We start from the raw sequence: 21,613 nt of genomic DNA, 5'->3' as shown, positions 1-21,613 counted from the left end.
TGCCAGCCGAATTTCTGAGACCCCTGTTTACTTTCAGCATGCAGCATGTTTAAAGCACGATCCTCCAACTTATAGCTACTGAGAACTGAGTTCAAATGAAAATCAAAAGGCAATGAGAAGACAAATCAGAATTTTAAAAAACTTTTGTCAAATGATCTGGGTTTCTTTTGCTACAGGAACTTTTCAACACTATAGAATAAAACATATACTGCAGCTGCATCACAATGACCAGATTTCTGTATTAACTTCCACTAGCAGCTTCCATTTAATCCAACAGCAATTCCTCAGAAGCACAGAATCAGGCCATAGCAATCACTGGAACTATAGAATAAACTAGGTATTAAAAAAAAAAAAAGATTTTATTAAAAACTCACAATCTTCTACTCATTCTTTGCTTCTAGAAGAACTTTTGCATTCACAAATCCATCAAGGATTGGTGAGCATTAGAGCTCATAAGAAAGGCTTGTAAAACTGTAAATTCAGACTGTTGCCACCAAGTGATGAACACATGGGAACATGTGTAAGATCTTGAGTCCTCCCTTTCTAAAAATAGCTTTTTAAAAAGAATTTGCATTGCAGTACAGAGTTAAAAATACTAGACCTTTCTCCAAAATAAAATAATAAAAAATAAAAATAAAAGAGTTTCATGTGATGATGTGACACACTTGCACCTGCTCCTGATGTCATACAAGTAACTTGCTGTGCACTCGCGTAACATTTGTTCCTCTAGAAGTCAGTATAAGCAGTACCTGGGTGAAGTCCTCAGATTTGTAATTTATAATGAAAATAAACCCCCTATGTGACTGTTTCCTTGTCCTCTTACCTTCCGTATTACAGATTAATTTCTACCATAAATTTCTTACAGCCTACTCTCTGCACAAGAGCAGTACATCCTCGTTCCTGATTGCGACTTCAGGATTCTTCCATTAAACTGTGACAGAATTTAAATTCAAGCTCCTTATCTTGCAATTAGGAATGTCTGTTCTGTAATCAAGCAGTCAAAGGAAACGAAGTGTGTGCAAGCACTGGCAAGAGGGAAGGATGCATTTTTGACTCTTATGTTCATCTATTGCGCCAGGTACACGTTAGTTCACTTCAAGTGAGCTGACATTTGGGTGCAGCATTCTTCCTTCAGTAAAACGATATTCTGCCTTTATGTTTCACTGTATTTCAGAATGAATTTATCTTCACAGATTTTCTTAAACTGCCTGATTTTCTGTAATATGATTTTTGATGGGGAAGAAGGAGTGGAGAAAATGTCTCCACATCAGATCATATCCGCACTACGATACACAGTTGGCAGGTTGTCCCATCTGGCATGCATTCGAGTATAAGATGGATAATTTGTCACTCTGAATCCTTTGATTCGTGAAAAGGCCAAAATCATCTCTGGAAAGATATTTTGTGGCTAATGATACAGGAGGTGTGGGGGAGACTGTTCTTTGAAGGCTACAAAGGCCACAATCTGAGAAGAAATAATTGGGTCTTGGCTCTTCTATTAATTAACATAGTAAGAGATTGAAAACTACAAAAATCTCTTAGGAGCAAAACATGACTTACAACAATCAGATATGAGAAGTAATTGCCCACCACTTTGCAAAATTTGATTTTGGAAGGGCGAGGGTGAGATTGGGGAACTGTAATTTGCTCTTGGCAAACAGACTGAATGCTTAATTAAACTGAACAAATGTACATTTTTGTACATTAAGGGAACAATGTTGACAGAATTTTGGCTTAAAAACCAATGAAAGAGGATAAAAAGATGGATTCATGAAATTGAAATCAAATATCAAAAAAAGATAAAAAATAAACTGGCTAACATTCAAGACACAATTTTCAAGTTTTTAAGGCAACTACATTTGCCCCAAGCAAGTGGAACAGCTAAATCTGTTGATCTGTAGTTCCGGGAAGGTATTTGCCTTCCTGCAATATCTGACTTTGGACCATAAGAGATTTACGTGCTTCTGTAGCTACCAAGGAAGGCTGCAAGCTCTGCTACACACTGGCTGAAACAAAACTATCTGTGGCCTGAGAAAAAAAGTCAGCATGTATTTTTATAACATGAACTTATTCTGTATTTACAGAAAGCTTGTCAAGTACCTCTATTCAGCATCACGGGCATTGTGAATTTATGGGTATCAAGCATTTTTGCTTACAAAATATTTACATGAGTATGTACATGCCCAGAAGACATTGGCTGTTTTCACTGAGAACTGGGAATCTTATTTTGTAATTTTGCAGGATATAAAACGGTCCAGCACATGGGAAGGGAAAGCGGCTGTTTTGTAAATGATTTCTTGTGGAAGGTTTGGACAATTTAGGAGCGAGGTCTGGGCTACAGGAAAAATCATTTTCTGTTACATTTAAACAGGCAATGCATTTCAACATGCAGGCTGCCAACATAACAAGCGTAGCCATAGCTTAGTAAGAAAATCTGTCATAAACTCCAAACTCACATATACCTGATTTGAAATGCACACAACTACTACTAGAAAAGCTCCAGGAGGTTACCTCAGTCCACCTTCTCCTAATTGAACGTAGGTTTGTTCTCAGCAGTACGAGTTACATTTTTATTTGTTTTAATATCATATTAGAAAGTGACAGAGCTTCTGTCACTTCCTTGGGACAGACTTTGATATCTTAATGTAGTTTACTGTTAAACCGTTTTTCCTAACCATGTGCCTAATCTTTCCTTTCCTTTTTTTCATCCTATTACTTTTAATTGTATCCCCACACTGCATGCAACATGTTCCGTTCTATCTTTGGTTAGTAGCTTCTCTTTGCCAGTAATTAATTATTGCTTAGGCCACGTATTGAACCAAAGTTTAATCTCTTAACCTACTCCCATATAATAATACCTCCAACCTCATAATTGTTTTCATACATGTATATCTGAACAGTAAAATAAAGAGCAATAAGAGAATTTGACAGGAACTTTGAAGAAGCAAGATGTCTGAATTCCAAACTGATATTCCATTGATACTGTGCCTAGGAATCCCTCTTTGCTGATATATTTGTAAATGCAGCTCCAACTGTACTCGTGAGTCAGACCGTGCTGCAGATTAATGCCTATGACCATTTCTCCTTAGATTTTTCCTGAATACACTGCACTTTAGACCAGCTTATATTTTTCAGTTCTAATTTCATTTTGGTAGTTTCTGGCTATACAATTAATGAACTTTCCTTGCCCTCTTCTATTAACATTTTGTCTCTAGTTAGCACTTAGAACACTTGCTATTTAGTATCATTGGGAAATTTTTAGTGCCATTTTTACTCCATCATCCATATAACTAATGAGGATGTTAAATAAAACCAAGACTATAGGATATCCCCATGATGTACTTCAATACAACTCCTCCTTGTTTGAACTATTAATCCTAATTTATTATCAAAGAATATTTCAATCCAAACAGGTCTGACTTAATTTTTAAAGTAATATGTTCTAGGGCCAGTGTCAGACCTGAGGACAAATTGTATGTACTGATACAACAGTGACAAAATTTAATTTATGATGAATTATGAGATAAAAGATAAAACTCTCATTAAGCAATGTGTAAGACAACAATGAAAATAAGGCATGTGGATACCCTCAGAGATTCCAGATGACTGACAGTTCTGAGAATGATGAAAAGAAAAAGAAGTAAATATATATATTTCACTGAAAAAAACCTGAAGAGTTTTAAAGCATTTAATCTCATGACCTCAAGCTTGTTTCCTTGAACACCCCCACACCCCCTTCCCTCTCCTTTTATTCCCCAATAACCTAAACTACTAAAATGCAGTTCATTGGAGCATGGTGCTAATAACACCAACGTTGTGGGCTCAATCCCTGTGTGGGCCATCCACTTAAAAGTTGTGCTCGACGATTCTTGTGGGTCTCTTCCTACTAAGAATATTCTAGGATATCAAAAGAATTCCTTCTGTGAAATTACATGGCAGGTGACAGCCTGGCTGCCAAGTTCTAGTTCACCAGCACATGCAACTTCCTTTGTGGAGTAACTATGGCAAAGCAGAGATGGAGTAAGGACTGGGAAGTGTTTAGTAGGCACTAAAGCAGGACTACCAGAAAGCCACACAAGGTACTTCCACACTGGCTAAGATTTAATTTGCCATGGGTTTTTTCAATATTCACAGGTTATTTCCAACCTTCTCACAATCCAGTTGGGTATGAAGGCGAAAAATCCCATTTTCCTCTTCCCACCCTGATAGGAGCTGCGAGGGAAGAAAAGATGCCTTAAAAGTCACTAGCATCTTCCACTAACTTATAGCACAAATCCCTGTGTACACTTCCAAACACACTTCCATTTCATTTTGCTCTTGGTGACAAGAAAAAGGCAGAAGTGAGGCAGATTGTTAAATTATGCTGGTTATATATGAATTGTGGTATCTGTGCAGAAAACGTAAGAGATGTAGGGAAAATCTGAAGAGTAAAAAACCCTTAACAAACTCCTAATAAAATTCACATCTATGCTCTGTACTTGTGTTCTATCTGGTGTTTACTAGTGCCAGCCTTGAGCATTGTGCACCTATTCCCTCAGGTACCTGTACAAAAGCAAAAGGCTCTGACCTTGGCTTCTTGACATTGTGGGATAATAAAAACAATAATTTCAGTATGGCAGATACTTCTGTATAAGCTCTTCCATCAAGTTCTAATGAATGAATCATCATGAACTAAAGTCCTTAATTTATAGGAGAATTATGCCACAGCACATTTGGTGTCTGTAGAGTGAGACGTCCTACAATGAGACCTCTGAATGCAGAGAGTTCAAATACCTTTACATTCAACCAGCTTTATTACTTTATTTTTTCTCTTTCAGAAGTTTAAATTCAGAATTGTGCTCTAGATTTCCAGATTTGTAGGAAGGCTTAGCCATTTTGAACTGAAAAGCCCATCAATCTGCAATTCCCATGTGGCTGGAGCAAAATCTTGTTTATTGTGCATTACCTGGCAGATCCTTGATCAAGGACAACTGAAAACCAGTTTATATTATATTGAATTTGTTTCAGATCTTTCCATTACAATAACTATCATCACAAATTGTTATTAAGAAACACGAGAACCTTGACGTTCAAATGCACTATACAAATGCTTCTGTGAAATACATCCTTCTCTATTTTGCATTTTCTGGTTCTCCCATATCTCAAATTTAGGGGTAAAAATTCTCAAATCTGAGTTTCTAATTCAGACTCTTCAATTTCATTGTCAGTAGTAAGCATTAAATATTAACTATACCTTGTCTTCATACTCTCTGCTTAAACTAAGAATTGAGCACTTTATTTCTCATTATATTAAATTCTGTGTTAAAAGATAAGCTGCTACTAATTTCAATAAATTTCCCTCCAAATTCTGTCTAATCTATAACTTTTCATGGAAAAAGATTAAGAAACTTATCAAAATGCCTAAATACAGATACTACATGACTTCTGTTTTTTATAAGCAGACTTAGTGACATAAGGAAACCCTCCAACTCAATCACATTCAAGAATTCTTTCCTCCCAGCTTCCAGTTCACTCTACTCTCCCTCTCACTTTAACAACTGTTTCATTTCCCTGCATATGTATTCAGATGTCCCTGTTTATTATAAACCATTTTGCTGTTCTTTCTAAAAACAATAAATGTAATAAGTAAATTGTTCTGATAGCAGTAAGCAAACAGACTGACTGCTGGAACAGTTCTCAGCTCTATACTGAGCTGCACCCTGAAGAAGAGGAACAAGTAGAATCAATCAGAGATGCTATGTAAAAGAAGAGTTGTAACTGATGGTCCTAAAATTTATCTCCTCCTGAATTTCATGACTTACTAACACACTGCTCTTAGAGAAACTAAATTATTCCTATTAAATTGTCCACAACAGTCCTCACTTGATCTGAATTTTTAAAGCTACTAATAATATCTCCATGTAGACCGTAGCTTCTTGTGGTAAGCATCTGATAACTCATTTTACTAATTCTCTTTGCTTTTTAAGCCAATTCCAGAAAAGGAAGCTAATTCCCACGGGTTAATAAAACAAGCTAATCAAATCCAGCTTCACAGATTAATATAATTCTACACACATATTCAGATCCTTTAAATTTTGAGTGAGCCAATCAAATAAAATACATTGGTCAAATGGACTCATTCTAAAGGAAAACAATCAGATGTTTGAATAGACTAAGAAGATGTTAATTCAACTTGCTATTCAAATAATGTCAATATAACTGAAAGCAGTTCAATAATATAATTGTTTTCAGTCAGCACTTTTTTTATCCCTAAATGCTTCAGCAGTGATCTCTCACCCTCTGCCAACAAAAACACTGGACAAAGTCATCTGGAATATGGCACTGAATCTACTTTGAACCCATTAAGATTAGATAGCATTGAAAGCTTACATGAAGATGCCAAAGAAAAGACAACTGGTGAAAAAAAACCCCTTCTTTCTATGGAAGTGCTAACACATCCTGCATTACTTACCATTTTAGCTAAAGAAAATGCAATAATCAAATAGTAGCATACTAAAGACTACAATTAAATGATATTGACTTGATAGGATAGAATTTGAGAGATCCACATACTACAATGCAATGTTACACAACCATGCATATCATCAGGTAGAAGAAAGTTGTAGCTAACTTATTAAATTCTGCTTTTCCCTGTTTTACAAAGAACATACTTTTTCCCCACCAACAGGCCATCAGCCTATAGGAGAAATCAAGCATTAGCAAATCAGATAGATAATCCAAGCAATATTCATTTATGTGCTGAGTGAAAGGAATCTTTCTTCCAGTAACACAAACCCTCATTTTGCAGCTGACTGTGGAAATGGAAGTCTGCTACCTGAAGAGCTATTATCTTCTCCTTAACCAGCAGAAAAGCAACAAGCCTGACTCAAATTATGGCAATCACTATACATACAGTATATGTGGTTAGCAAGCTAAGGCACTTCTAAAAAGAAGTCTAATCTTGTGGAGAGAAAGATCATCTGACAGCAGGAACTGGAAACACTTCTACCACACATACATGCTGAAGGGGTGAATATCAGACATCTGCAGGTAGAGGATACAGGGGAGATGAGTGGGAAGAGAGAGGGAAAAGGAAGAAGAACATACTTGCAGAATATGCTGGGTCTTCCTCCTTCTTACCAAAAGTCTTACAAAGAACAACTGTCTCAACACATACCACAGTGCTAATTCCTGTCCTACTTGTAATCAAAACCCCTCTGATGTTCTGCTAAAAGGCTGAGACTTGACTTGACACAGGATCAGATGAAATTAATTTAGCTTGTCTGGGATGAAACAAGTTAAGGAACATTCCTGAAGGTTGGTAAACTCACTGGCAAGCAACTGTTCAAAATTTCAGAAGCAACAAAAAGACTAAAATCTAGAGGAATGATTAACATTTACTAGCTTCCTAAGAGATGCACACAGATCCTCCCAACTATTCAAAATTTTTACCAGTTTTGTCTTGCTTTTGCATTTTTCATTTATAAAAGAACGGTTGGAGGATATAGTAATCTAAATATATTGACTTATTGAACTAAATCAGGCTATCTTTTGGATAATGAATATATTTTCTAACAGATTTCATATTCCTAGAGATAAAAGAAAGATAGCATACCCTGATTTTGACAATGCATGACCATTTTTTGAGTTCTTCACAGATTAAATACTGAGCAAGTTCAACATGCAAAAATAAAGTTATCATTAATTTTAAAGACCTTAATCCAATGTGTCAAATTCACATACGTGAGTGCTCTTAGCAGACTGGCCTTTTAGACACAACACCGAAACTCCACTCAAAGCTAAGAAGAGAAGCTCAAATTTAGTGTTATGCTTGGCAAAATAATTCTGTCCAATCAGCTGATGTGCAATCTGCAGAAAAAGATTTCTCCATACCCCCTCTAGTGGTTCATCTGCAGGTGAGATTTTAACAATCAAAAGACAGAAATGGTTCTTAGAATTTGAAGTGGCTTGCTCCAATCTTTGCTGATCTACCTGAGAAGGGCTGTGAATTAAAAAAAAAATCTTCCAGACTGCCTATGCCTACACCAAGAAAATCTGTTCAGTCATGCAGCAAAAATGGAAACCTGTGGCTAATATATTTTCTCATATCAAAAGAAAAAAAAGAAAAAAAAGTGGTTTCTTTGGGCACAATGTGTAAGCAGGCACTGGTGTTTAAAGTATGTCACTCCTTTTGCTTACTGATACTGGGTGGAAGGAAGGGAAATGTGCAAACATATATCTCAGAAGCCACCACTGCCTCCTGTCATTTCACAGCTCTCTTTAGAGTTTTTTTCCACAGTTTTGAGTGCCCTATCCATTAAAAAAAATCCTCCTCTCCTTCCCTTAGGAAATCAAAGTAACGGCTGGAACCTGCTAAACTTGATGAGGTAGTAAAAGACAACTTTTACATTATTCTGAAGCTAAATATCACGACAGTTTAACCAACTTCAGTACCTTTAAGTACCCTTTAAAAAGTATAACTAAAGGTTAGTCACTTGCTAAAAACTAGATTACATAATAAATCATTAATAGCTACTGCTTCACATAAGCATTACCTGTTAAATGACTTTAATGATCTTTTCAATATTAGCAGTTATTTTCTACTCTTGCTTCTCTTACAGTAAAATAGAAACAATTTGTGGCATTTATGGAAAAATCAGTTTAAAATACAGAGTCATTTTGATATATTTTTGTTAGACAATTTCTTAAGAAGATGGAAAACAAAAGGGTATTTAAACTATGGACAAATTGTCCTCTTCTTACCATGACCTGGGACAGATACTGGATTATCACTGGTCTGTACTAGATATGAGCCGGCAGTATAGTCCTCATCTGTATCAGAGTCCTGAACTGGCTGGCTGGCATTATTACTTAATAACCACCTCTGGTTGTCATGGAGATTGGGTGATGGAGGAGGGGAGTGTAAATGTTCAGTAACTGATGGACTAGATGAGGAGGATGGCATGGGAGGACCTATAAAAAAATAAAAAGCATTTAAAATATGGGTCAAGATATCACATGAAAAACAATTTATTTCTTGTATCACCAAAAGATGAATATTCTACTTCAAACAAGGAAAAAAGATGGACAAAGAAAATATGACAATTGCCTGAAATAAACTGGTTTAAGTGTTTTAGAAACCATAACATAATGCCATGACTTGATATTTCAGTGAACAGTGTTTATTATACAGGATTGTTTCTTTCAGTGAGACACTCCTGTCTAAAATCTATTAGTGCAATAAAGTAATACAAATAAGCAGGCACAGAAACAGAGAAACAGGACCAGTTTTCCAAGTTCAAACATACAGGGAAACTCACCGCTGTAAATTTTTGCCACAGGTTACTCTGACACAACTTTTCATTTTCAGCAATGTTTCTCAGACACATGCCATTTAAAACCTATCAAAATGTTTCACCTGTCAAACTTATGTCCATCTGCACAAGTCGTTTTAAAACATGCATACGCAATGACTACATCCCATTCCTGCATCTTGAAAGTATCTTAAAGTCATCATGGAGGAAGACAGGTTTAAATAAAGCCTTAGCATATCATAACAATGCATTTAGTCCTTCAATTAAACAATAATTAGGCCAGAATGCAACAGAGAATTATCTAATCTACCCTGTGAATATATAGGTTCTTTATAGTCTTTAGTGATCACAGATCTTATTCAGAGTAAGACTGCTGAACTACTTTTGAATAAAGTGTTGTTGCCTGTAGGTGGGGAATGTGCCAGAATATGAAGAAGCTTTATTACATAATTTATGTTAAAACCAAAATTAGATTAATCCGCATGGTTATAATTCATAACTATAAATCTAAATTTAAATTAGAGGAAAAGGGCCTTTTTTTCATCATATAATGATTTGGTTTTATGGTACTTAGTAGTATAGTTATGCTGCAGAGGTGCTGTGCTTCTCAATGTTAATAAATCATACTGACACCAGTAGCTTGAATTACCTTCTCTCCACCTCCCTTGTACCCTGCTAGAATCATGCTAATTATTATTTTCTTTTTCTTTCATATTCAGTTTATACCATCATATAGTATCTTAAATATCTCTAAAACATGTTGCTAAGTCCTTACCAATTGGCCTCTTTGGGAAGAAACCTATGAAAGCCTCACCACAAACTATTCACTTAATACTTCCACATATCATTTATCCCTTTTTGTAGTGAACAGCACAACATATATTATGACCATTTAAGATGGGGGCTTGGTCCTGGAAGGAAAGTGAGCACTTACTACTAGTCAAGTAGCTCCTGTGTAAAACCCAAGGTTTACAATCAGGGAAATAAAAAGTACGGGGGAACGACATTTTACAGGGCTCAACTTGTGAATTTAGAAGTAGGGAATGGGCACATTTTGTAGCTCGAGATAAAATGCCAACAGGTTTTCTTGCTACACCTTGATTTTTCACATTGCTTGCTTCAGTAACCTGACTTTGTGGTTATTTCTTGATGCAATATTTAATGCATTATTTATGGTATACTTAAACTGACTTAGGTAGCCATTATATTTCATTTTTTGAATAGTTCCAACAAAAAAAAGTAGTGGGTTTTATAATATTTTTTTTTAATTTTGGAATAAGCCTCCTTTACTTGCTTTGGACCTCTCTTAGAGGAGAGCTGCAGTAATATGTTCCAGATGTATATGTACTGTCTGAAGCAAGTCAACATTTCAGTAGTATCTTTGGACTTTATATATAACACCTCTCAATATGCTTCCTTTCTCCTTCTCAATTTACACTCATTACCTTTCAGGCATAACAGAGCCTTGATTGCACAAATCATAATCATACAAAACATGTTGCCTGAAATGTGTCACGTCCAAGGTTCCTTAATTGTTTTGTAAACTCCCTCATTTATTCAGAACTATTAATTGTCTCCGTGCTACATGGCTAGCTGACACTGCACTGCACTGATGAGTAGCCATCCGGAACATGCACCACTTGGGTGCCCTGGTTTACTGAATTTCTTAGCTCAGAAAACACCATTTGTCAGGTGTGGGGTAGAAGTGCAAGGGTATTAGCAAAGCTCCCACCACTACGCTCAGCAGGGACAGATCTCTGCTACCGCAAAGATCAGTTGATTAGGGCTGTAAGACCACCAGGAAGTTATCCAATTCTTAAAAATAAACCTAATTCTAGCAGACAGGTCTTACAATCATAGAATCATTTAGGTTGGAAAAGAATTTTAAGATCACTGAGTCCAACCTTTAACTCAGCATTGCCAAGTCCACCACTAAACCATGTCCCTAAATGCCACCTCTACATGTCTGTAAAACACCTCCAGGAATAAGAGACTCAACCACTTTTCTGGGCAGCCTGCTCCAAGTTGTGATCACTGTTTAAGTGAAGAAGTTTTTCCTAATATTCAAGATAAACTTTCCTGAAGCACTGCTAGCTCATGTTCAGCTGGCAGTTGACCAGCATCTCCAGGTTCTTTTCTGCCAGACAGCTTTCTAGCCACTCTTGTCTGAGCCTGTAGCATTACATGGAGTTGTGACCCAAGTGCAGGACCCAGAACTTGGCCTTGTTGAACTTCCTACAACTGGCCTCAGCCCATTGATCCAGGCTGTCCAGATCCCTCTGTGGAACCTTCTACCCTCTAGCACACCTATATTCCTGCCCAACTTGGTGTCATCTGTGAGCTGAATGACGGCACACTTGATCTCCTTCAGATCATTGATAAAAAATGTAACCAGGACTAGCCCCAGTACAGAGCCCTGAGGAACTCTACTGACTAGCCACTAGCTGGGTGCAATTCCATTCACCACCACCTCTCTGGGCCTGCTCATCCAGTCAGTTTTTCACCCAGCAAAGAGGACACCCAGCCATACCATGGGAAGCCAGGTTCTCCAGGAGAATGTTGTGGAAGAAAGTGTCAAGAACTTTACTTAAGTCTTGGCAGACAACATCCACAGCCTCTTCCTCATCCACTAAGTGGGTCAGTTTGTCACAGAAGGGGACCAGGTTGGTCAGGCAGAACCTGCCTTTTGTAAACCCCTGCTGGCTGGGCCTGATCCCCTGTTTGTCCTGTACATCTTGCGTGATTTTACTCAAGATGACCTGCTTGGCAGAGATCACCTTGCTGGCACTGAGGTCAGGCTGACAGGTCTGGAGTTCCCTGGAACCTCCATCTGGCCCTTCCTGTAGATAGGTGTCACATCATTCAACTTCAGTTGCCTGGGACAGCCACACTTGACCAGAGCTGCTGGTAAATGACTGGAGGTGGCTTGCTGAGCTCTTCTGCCAGCTCCCTCAGTACCCCTGGCTTGAGCCCCCATGACTTGTGGGTGTCTAAGTTGCATAGCAGGTCACTGACTATTTCTTCTTGGATTACAGGGGCATTGTTTTGCTCCCCATTCCTGTCTCCTAGCTCAAGGGGTGGGGGACCTTGAGGCCGACTCTTCTTACTATTAAAGACTGAGGCAAAGAAGGCATTAAGTTACCTCAGACTCTTCCTCATTCTTCATCACTGTATTTTCCCCCTTCACCCTATAAAGGACGGCTATTCTCCTTAGCCCTTCTTTTGTTGCTTTCTTGTCCCAAAGTTACGTGGTCTGCAGAAAAAAAGGGAGCCAGCTGTAATATGAGCCAATTTTTCACAAGAACCCTAGGCCAACCAGCTGGGACACGTATTTCTGTACAATTTCATCCAGAACTGGCAGATTTTTGCAGTGAGCTCGTCTGTGATTCCAAGTGAAAAGAGAGATAGCTATCTATACTGCCATTTATAGAATAAGCTACACATTAAGAAAAAAAATACTTAACACACTTTCTAGAGGAATCGTAAATGATGTGCATATTCCTTTCCAATTCTTTTTTTTACATGGAATGAAAGGCATTCAAAAGTATTTGGCAATATCCCCTCTTGAAGTTGTAACAAACTCATTTATAAATCATAAAAAACATTAAGTATGAAAAAAGCCAATTAGATTGATTATAACACTTTTCCCATACAGCTTAGAAGTATACAACACTAAGAATATTTCATTCTAAGAAAACCCACATAAATAGAACTTCTGATTTTCTCCCCATTCTGCTTCTTTTGGTATCCACCTAGCAAAGCATTTGGTTGTTCTACTTTGACTTTCTTGCCTGTATTTTAAAAAAGCAAAAGTTCTTGTTTTTAATATGTGAACTTGATTCAACAGTAAGATATTTTTCACAGGCAAATATGCTGGACTTAAGAGTATTTAAATCTCATGTTTTAGGTCAGTTATGAGGAAGAACACACTTTATTTTGTTGGCATTTTCATAATTGAAAACATATGACTTTAAATGATCTTTATGTACTTCAAAAAAATTATCTTACATGAAAATGCAAAATACAGCCAAACTCCAGCAAGAACAGATTCAATATAGCAATATGTGAAGAGATGAATAGATTTGCTAAGGATATGAGTCCCCAAAGAAAGTAAAACACAAAGAAAATAGGTTGTAAGAAGAACATTAAAAAAGAAATACACCTGAGCTAATAATGGATACATTAAATACATATATACAAGGTAATTATGTTAAAAAAAAAGGGCAGTGTTCTCTGCCACGATCAGCACTTGTCGGGATCTGTGATATTTAAATGCTCCCGAGATTGTAGAAAGTCTCTGTCTTTCAGCCCCGCTGCCAAAGAAGGAGTCGTAATTCATCTATGCTGGTTTTCAAGGTTGTTTATTTCTTCTTATCTAAAATATCTTCTCTCTGACCTGCAGCAGGTCTATCTCGCAGGACAGTGTGCAGGGCTCTGCCCCTCAGTGGGATGTTACAAACATTATATACTAGAAACTACGTGTGCTGTATTTACAATAACATGCCAATATCTATCACCCATGTTGAACAGTGTGTCCCCAGCCTAAACCAATAGAAAAATGCCAACACCACTTTGAAACATGGAAGGCATGAAGAAGAAGAAAAAGGACAAGGCATGCCCAATTTTCCTCCATCTTACCCCCTTTGAACCCCTCATTTAGAATACTAAAATTCTACTTTTGCACCTGTGCCACACTAATTACTACTTCTATCAAACACTCAGAGCTTGTAATTCATCCCATAAGATTGAAAACTCTTTTCCATGAACAGAGATCAGAGACAGTGTCTCTCGGGGCTATGTACAGGGGGGTTCCTGACCCCCTGCCAGGGTCCCAGACCTTCCAGGGCAGCCACAGGGATGCTCTGGATTCCCACAAGCACTGACCTAAAACATGGCACAAATTAAAAATTGGAAAGAGAACTAATATCACATATTCAAAGGGACAAGTATGGTAAGTGCAACCCATAAAAAGATAGCAAATAAACAATGGGAAAGACTGCAACAATTGACTGGTAGTAATGTACAGGAATTTCTGTATTAAGTATATTAAGGCTTAACTAAGTCTAACGCTGAGCCTCTGTCAATTGGTGCTGCCCAACACCACAGGTATCATAACAGGGAAAGAGAGTGGGGCTGCTGCAGTTTGGGAAGGACTGGGGACAGAGCAGGGCAGAGCTGTACCTTCAACCCCAGAACCTCAGGCACTTCCACCTGGCCACAACCCGAGTTAGTACAAGCTGCCTTCCCTTAAAAAAAAAAAAAAAAAAAAGAAAGAAAGAAGCTATTTGCAGCATTTAAGCTTATTCACTGCTCAGCTCTCATCCTCTATAGGTCACCAGTTGCTACAGAAACACTCTGCTTCAACAACACCAATGAGTGCCTGGATGAACTGCATCTCCACTAGATGTATTTTAGAGAAAGTAGTGCTAGACACTTTTAGAAAATGGCATTTAGGAGAAAAGTAAGATGGGAGAGAAGCAGTAGTAATGACCTGCTGTGGCAGGGTCGGTGGGCTGAAATAGATGACCATGTGCACTTATGAAATCTTCTCACTAGATTCAAACTCTTAAAACCAGAGAGATTTTGCTGGCAATGACACTAAGAAGAAAGGAAAAAAAAAAATTGTTTATTTTCTATTCTTATTATAAATCAGATTTTTCTGACTATAATTCATGAAGCAACAAAAACTTTCCTGAGCTGAAATATGATCTTAAAAATGTGTAGTTTTCATTGCTTCATGAATTTCTTTAATGCTGAACATATATCTAGATTGTCCCTAAAAACCTGGCATTATCAACTTACTTCCATAAGATGCATTGCAAGTTACATACTTTGAAAAAGTAATTTCACTATAAAAATTTGAAGGGCCATTATTTTAATCTCAATCAGGCTGCATAAATCCTATACCAAACTTATGTACAACTTCTGATGGCTGCTTAAAGCAATACAACAGTAGACAGCTCTGTTTAGGCTGTTTAGCTATGGCAGAACAATGCATTTTTCCATTCACAGTGTTGGCAGCCCTTGTCACTGAGACTGAAGAAAAAAAAAATCCTCTATCTACATCTCAAGCACACAGAAGGAGAGTCTTATTTTGAAGTGGTAAAGAGATTCTTACTGACTTCAATGTCAGTAAGAAAATGGTATTAAATTACAATTTGCAAAGTAGATATCTCGCTACTGAAATTAATGAGATTTTGGCTGGTGAATTAATGGAAATGAAGATTTCATGCTATATTAAATGGCACTACTATGTCATATAAACCCAAACCCAGACCCCATACTGTGGAAAAACATGTTATACATATAATGGATCACTAAGAATAGCTATATATCTCTATTCTGTACTTTGCTGCTCACAACAGGACAAAGCAGGTTGCTGTTGTGGGTTTTTGGTTTTGTTTTTGGTTTTTTTTTTGGTTGTTTGTTTTTTGGTTGTTTTTGTTTTGGTTTTCTTGGGGTTTTTTTTTTCCAATAAAATAGTTTAAGGATCTTATAAAACTTGGATGAGACAGGCAGTGGCTTTTGAAGGTCAGAAATAACAAGTCTTCTGGCTAAATTAATTAGAAACCAAAACACTTTCAAACATGAAGGACACTTACAAGCCTTCTGAATCAAGCTGAGATGACTCTTTGCAATCTGTTCTAAGACTTCCCAGTGTGCTGAAAGCTGTACAGACTCTTGTTAAAAAGGGCACCTATACCCTCCTAACAAGTTTACTGATTGCATCCCAAAATTTCAATTTCTAGTGTATCACATGTAGATTGACCCAAAAAAGCCCCTAAAAACCTCCAAGCCCCTGCACCTGGTTTGTACAACCCTTAACAACTGCATTTTGGACCTTTTCATCTCTGCATAAAAAACAGTAAGTTAGTAACAAGTGAGTTTTAATTTTAAACTAATTTTTCATTATGGACTTCCTGTATGCTCTCCAACCTGTATGACTTGGCATTGGCATTTATCTCTCTGCTGGATCCTGCAGCCTTCTGCAGCCAACCTGCAGTGACAGTTATCTCTTAATTAATACTCTACATGCAAATGGAAGTATCAAAAAGTGCTGTTGTATAGCACACAAAGAACAATTACTTATAACCAACACAGTTCTCTTTATCTATTTATACCAGAGTTGACCACTGTAGTAGCTACTGTGAAGACCTCCCCAAGGAAATACATGCATAGACAGTCTTCCAAATATACACACACATATAAATAAGACGGTATGAATCCATCTACAGTGAAAAACACTGCAGTGAGAAGAAATTACATGCCAAGAACTCTTTTAAAAACAAATGCTTTCAAGTGCATAGAAATTATGCTTGTGATCTATTGTGGATTTTCCATTTGGGTTTTGCTTTATTTGTAATCATAATGGATAATGACCCTTTTACCCATGAACTAGGAGGTGTACTTTTGAAGTTTCAAATCCTTCTGAGTGCTGATGAACTGTGGCTTCATGTCAGATGCAAACTTTAAACACAAATGATATCTATTTTTCCTATATTTCCTCAAAAAGTTAGCACTTCTAAACAAAACAGATGTATTGACATATATTCTAAGTCACAAAGTTGCAACTACTTCTATAGACTGTGAAAGCTAAAACTGTACAAGACCATAATCAAAGGACATTGATTTGAAAAATAAAATTAATCCATTAGAAAGCAAGACAAATAATGGCCTGAAAAAATGTAATTTGTTTTTTTTTTTCTTCTTGGAAGTACAGTATAATAACCAGACTCAGTAATATAAAATTGACAATTATCTTCTAAAAAAGAGAAAGATTTCTTAAGAAAAATGGTTATGCCTTAGAACTGACACACATTTCTGAAGCAAACACTTTATGTTTTGAAGCATTTTGGTTATTTCAAAAAGTTAACAGCTGCTGCTCAGCAGATTGTTAAATGAAAAGGAGTGCCCTGTTCTTATAGGGGTCAGACTGCATGACCGCAACAGCTCTGTCTTCAGTCCTGAGTTCAGGCAGTGCTCATTTTTGCTTTAAATGGGAGTTTTGTCTGTAAAGAAATTGCAGAATCTGAGCCTTAACTGACAGAGTATCCTAACCAAAATGCATAGCTCTTTCTTCTTACTACAGAAAAAAAATATTTTTTACTATTATTATTTTCAAAAGGAATCACCTTATATATTCAGAGCCAGGTGTAGAGCAAAGGTTCACTCACCTAGGCACAAAGTCCATAAGCTGAACCAAAACCTCAAGCATCTGTCGTATCCAGGGTTTATTTTTTTAGGAGCTACTCTGCTCAGTTCAACTGAATCTTCCAGTTTATTTCCCCCAATATTAATTAAAAGTTGATGTGAAAAATACTGGAAGGAAACAGAGAGTTATTCCCAGAAGAGCAAAAATCTTCATTCTACTCAGAAAATCATTTAAAGTGATAGGTCTTCGTATTTTTAGAAAAACATTCATCTTTTTTGGGGGGTTGGGGGCGCAGTTTTGGACAGAAGCAAGCTGAAATCAACACCAGATTGCAAAATATTCTGATTAACTCCTATCTTCACTTGAGATGTAGAAGTTCTCACATGAAAATAGCACTTCTCCATTCAGATCCTCCGCAGGGATTCAGACCCCTCTGCCTTGTGATGGGAGTCTCATACAGTACAGCCAGGACAAGGAGACACCAGGTCAGCCACATATGAGTGGCACACTCGCAGTTTTGGCCCAGCCAAGTGCCACTTGCAAGCCCTGGCAGCCAGCACACAGTAGCTGGAGCACCAGAGCCAGAAGGTCTCCAAGGGCCTGTAGCACTTGGACTGTGCACGCAGGGAAGCTCCTGGGGTCCCCATCTGGCTCCTGTGTAACTTGGCCACAGACCTGGCCCTTTCCTACCACAGCAGTTCGTGCCTGCTCAAGCACCAAGAGGCAGAGGAGCAAGGCACACATGCACAGCTCTGCACCTGAGCAATGCAAAAGGCACCCGTGCATGGCCAATCACTTCTGCCTCAGTCAGAGCCCTACATGGCTGTGCACATCTGCCTGGGCCTACTGCTTCATTGACCACTACACAGCAGGCAGGGAAAGGGCAGGAGAGATCTCCTGGGTAGGGGGAATGTGCAGCCAGTACCCTCTGTACCCACTACTCATCGATTCACACGCAAACCAAACTAAGCATTACACAGCGCTGTGAGAAAGAAACCAGCCCTTCTCAAAAGCCTGCCAGGATTTTCATGTTCAAAAAACCCATACTATAAACACACCACAGACACAAGCTAAAACCAGGAAAAAAACCCACCAGGGCTTTTTCTTTTCCCGGCATTTCCAGAAATGGAATCAAGCATCAAAAATGGAGCAGCTGGCAGATACTATAATCAATGTAGGAAGGATAGCCTCTCTGAGTCTGTCTTATATTCACTCAGCAATGATACTGAAGTGTTTACCAAGTTCCCACTCTCAATCCTGACCTTTGTAAAAAGACTGTAATTTTTCTGGATGCTGATACTCTTTCAGATGGCAATTCATAAAGACAAATCACCTATAAAAGTAACCTTTGAAGAAATGCTTCTTTGTTCTTCCTATCCATGACTTTTTATTATTAGAGGTGAAATGGATTGAGCCATGTCACATCTGGTTTATCATTCTTCCAACATAACTCAGTGGTAGTCGATGCACTTTGTATTTTCACAGTTGCCTTGGGCTAAATTAGCAGGAGCAGAAAATGTCTTTTTTGAACAGGACAGGAAATGCATCTTGAAGAACACCAGACAACATGAAGGTTTTTTTGGAAGGGAGTGGGAGAGAGGATTCTTAACGAGGAAATAAACCTTCTGAGAATGATTCACAAAGCATTCGGTTTATAGAATCAGTTAATTTCCCATCCTCATTCCTCCCACCCCTGTAAGAAGCAGTTTAAAGAGGAGTGAAATCAAATACTAATTAACTAAATTTGGTTTTCTTAATTCTACTGTGTCCTTTATGAGAAAAGCAGTCTAAGCAATGACAGGGATACCAGTTTTGCCTACTTTTGCTACCAGTGTGGCCACTGCCTTGCAGTCTGCCATAAAGGGAACAATATCCTCGAAAAAAAGCATCTAGAGAACCTCTTAATGACATCAAATTGCTTATGCTTGCAGACCACAGAAAATGATTCGTTTTCTCAGAAGGAAACATAGCAATTTAAAGAGATTTTGATAGATGTGAACAAAGAGCAACGAACTGCTGAAAAAGAGTTCTATCAACCTTACTTACAAAAATAATCCCACTTTTTAGTATTCACAAGAATCAGAGAATATTCTGATTTGGAAAGAACCCACAAGGATCATCAAGCCCATCTCAAGTAAACTGGGATCAAACCCATGACCTTGGTCTTATGATCTCCATGTTCTAACCAATTAGTTCTTTTAGTGTAGTTATTTTTATCCCTGTGAGCTGCATTTTTTGGACTGTAGCTATTTCAAAAGACCAGAGCCATGGCATTGCAAAAGAAGAGGAGGAGAAGGAAGGATACAATGACTGTTGCCACCTTTACCAGCTTCTGATTGCAAGCTGCCCCAGACAGTGGCACACGCTCCCCCATGAGCTCTGTGTGCCTCCCAGCAGGGCTCTGCAGGGACCAGCACAATGTCGAGCAGCCATCAGAATGAGCAGCACTACTGCCAGAGCCTTCCATGCGCACTAAGCCATCATGCTTAGTGCTCCCTGCCTTCTCCCAATAAACCGAGGCAAACCAATACAATTTCCCGTAACACTAAAGAATCGCGCCATGCCTACAAAAGCACGCATTTAGCAATGAGAAAGGAGAAAGCAGTCCTGCCAATGAAACATCAAACTCACCTAACCAGCAGTGAACTCTGGAAGGGTCTGAAGGTAACACCACTGAAATAGGTATTTTTGTTACTTCCTTGTTGCTTCATTATCAAAAGCCCTTCCCTTCCTGCAGCACTTTCAAGTTCTCTTTCTTGTTAGGGCTTTTTTCTGCTACATTAAATGTAACTCACTAACAAAGGAATTTTGGGGAGGGGAGGAATTAGAGAATTACCAGAAAATTATTGACTGTTGTCTCACACAGTACCACTCTTACAAGCAACGGGACATTTACTGGACATTGATGTCTCATTACATCTAGTCTGTAATTTATTTCTCTGCTGGAAGAGAACTTATCAGTTTTGCCCATGTGGAGAAAATGTTTCTACTTTAGAAACAAATAGACCACCACAGGCAAGAAGTTGGAAAACCCACTGCATGATCACTGAAGTCAGCTCACTACCAAAGCTGCTAAGGCAGCAGGGTTGCAATGGGCCAGAGGTGGCATTTTGGGGCCAGATTTTTGACAAAGCCTCATTGAGGAATTATTTAGAAAACTGAGAACAATAAAATCTATAAGGTACTGAGAACTGAGAGAAAGCTGGACTCTGTATTTAGGTGTCTCTGGTAATTCAGCATTAAACAAAAACCCCACCAAGTCCCTTATTTTTGCCTGAAGATATAAGCAATAATGTATCAGCTGATAAGAAAATTTTGTGAAGCACTACAAACTTGCATATTTTTAGTCACTCTTCCACTGTAAGAAATTATTGCTATCTAAAACAGAATATATTTTGACTAGTATATAAACCTTTTATTTGATAGCTTTTAATTTTTTAACATTTTATCTGCATTTACACTCAGCAGGACTGGATAAGTGCACTAGCAATATGTACAATTTAAAACCATACATTTTAAATAGGGTCAGTTATCCATTCAAGTTCAAAAGAATATAGACTTAGCAATTCTTAAAACAAATATACAAATCCCTCACATTAGCTTAGGTAGGTCAGAAAATGCTGAATGGAGTTGAAAAAAATACCTTTGGCCTCAGACTAAACACAGAAAATTTCAGTCCAAGAGTGCTTTTCATAAAGTTATGAGCTAATGAACAAAAGGGCATCCTAATAAAGTTTCATGAAATATTAGCTATGAAATGTCATAATCTTTATTTCTTTGCCAACTCGACCACTTCAGAATAGTAAAAACCAAAGTAAAGTAAACTACACCAGTTACTCTGAAGAGGTTTTATCTCAAAGAAAATAGAAAAGGACCAGAAGATTGGGGGAAAATTCCAAAATGGAGAAAATACTTATTTATGCCTGAGTGGAGCCAAGGGTAACAAACCCTCTTTACCAAGCTGCTTCCAGAATCCTTGGGCCTTGGTCCAGGGACAAGGGACACGCCAGCTGGGCCATCCATATCTGCCAGCAGGCAGAGGTTATCCATCTCTTTGAAAAGGGATGAAAGGAAATTGCTGTCTGAGTGCTTTGCAAACTCTGAAACAACTGCTCTTCAGCTAAACAGTAGGATTGCCCGTAGAAGAGGTACAAGTCTCTGAGTTCCA

The 21,613-nt window shown here is 37.9% G+C and overlaps 1 protein-coding gene across 1 annotated transcript in view; it reads right to left on the bottom strand.

Moving 5' to 3' along the window:
• Window positions 1-21,613, bottom strand: part of TENM3 (teneurin transmembrane protein 3) — a 692,061-nt gene that overhangs the window by 190,227 nt on the left and 480,221 nt on the right. Inside the window, exon 8 of the mRNA XM_053975063.1 lies at window positions 8,743-8,952. Within this exon, the coding sequence (XP_053831038.1) occupies window positions 8,743-8,952 (210 nt within the window). The remainder of the gene's footprint in view (window positions 1-8,742; window positions 8,953-21,613) is intronic.

Source organism: Vidua macroura, chromosome 4, assembly GCF_024509145.1.
Source record: "Vidua macroura isolate BioBank_ID:100142 chromosome 4, ASM2450914v1, whole genome shotgun sequence".
NCBI lineage: Eukaryota > Metazoa > Chordata > Aves > Passeriformes > Viduidae > Vidua > Vidua macroura.
The sequence above is the reverse complement of the archived record's forward strand: the minus strand, read 5'-3'. Positions and strand labels throughout refer to the sequence as shown.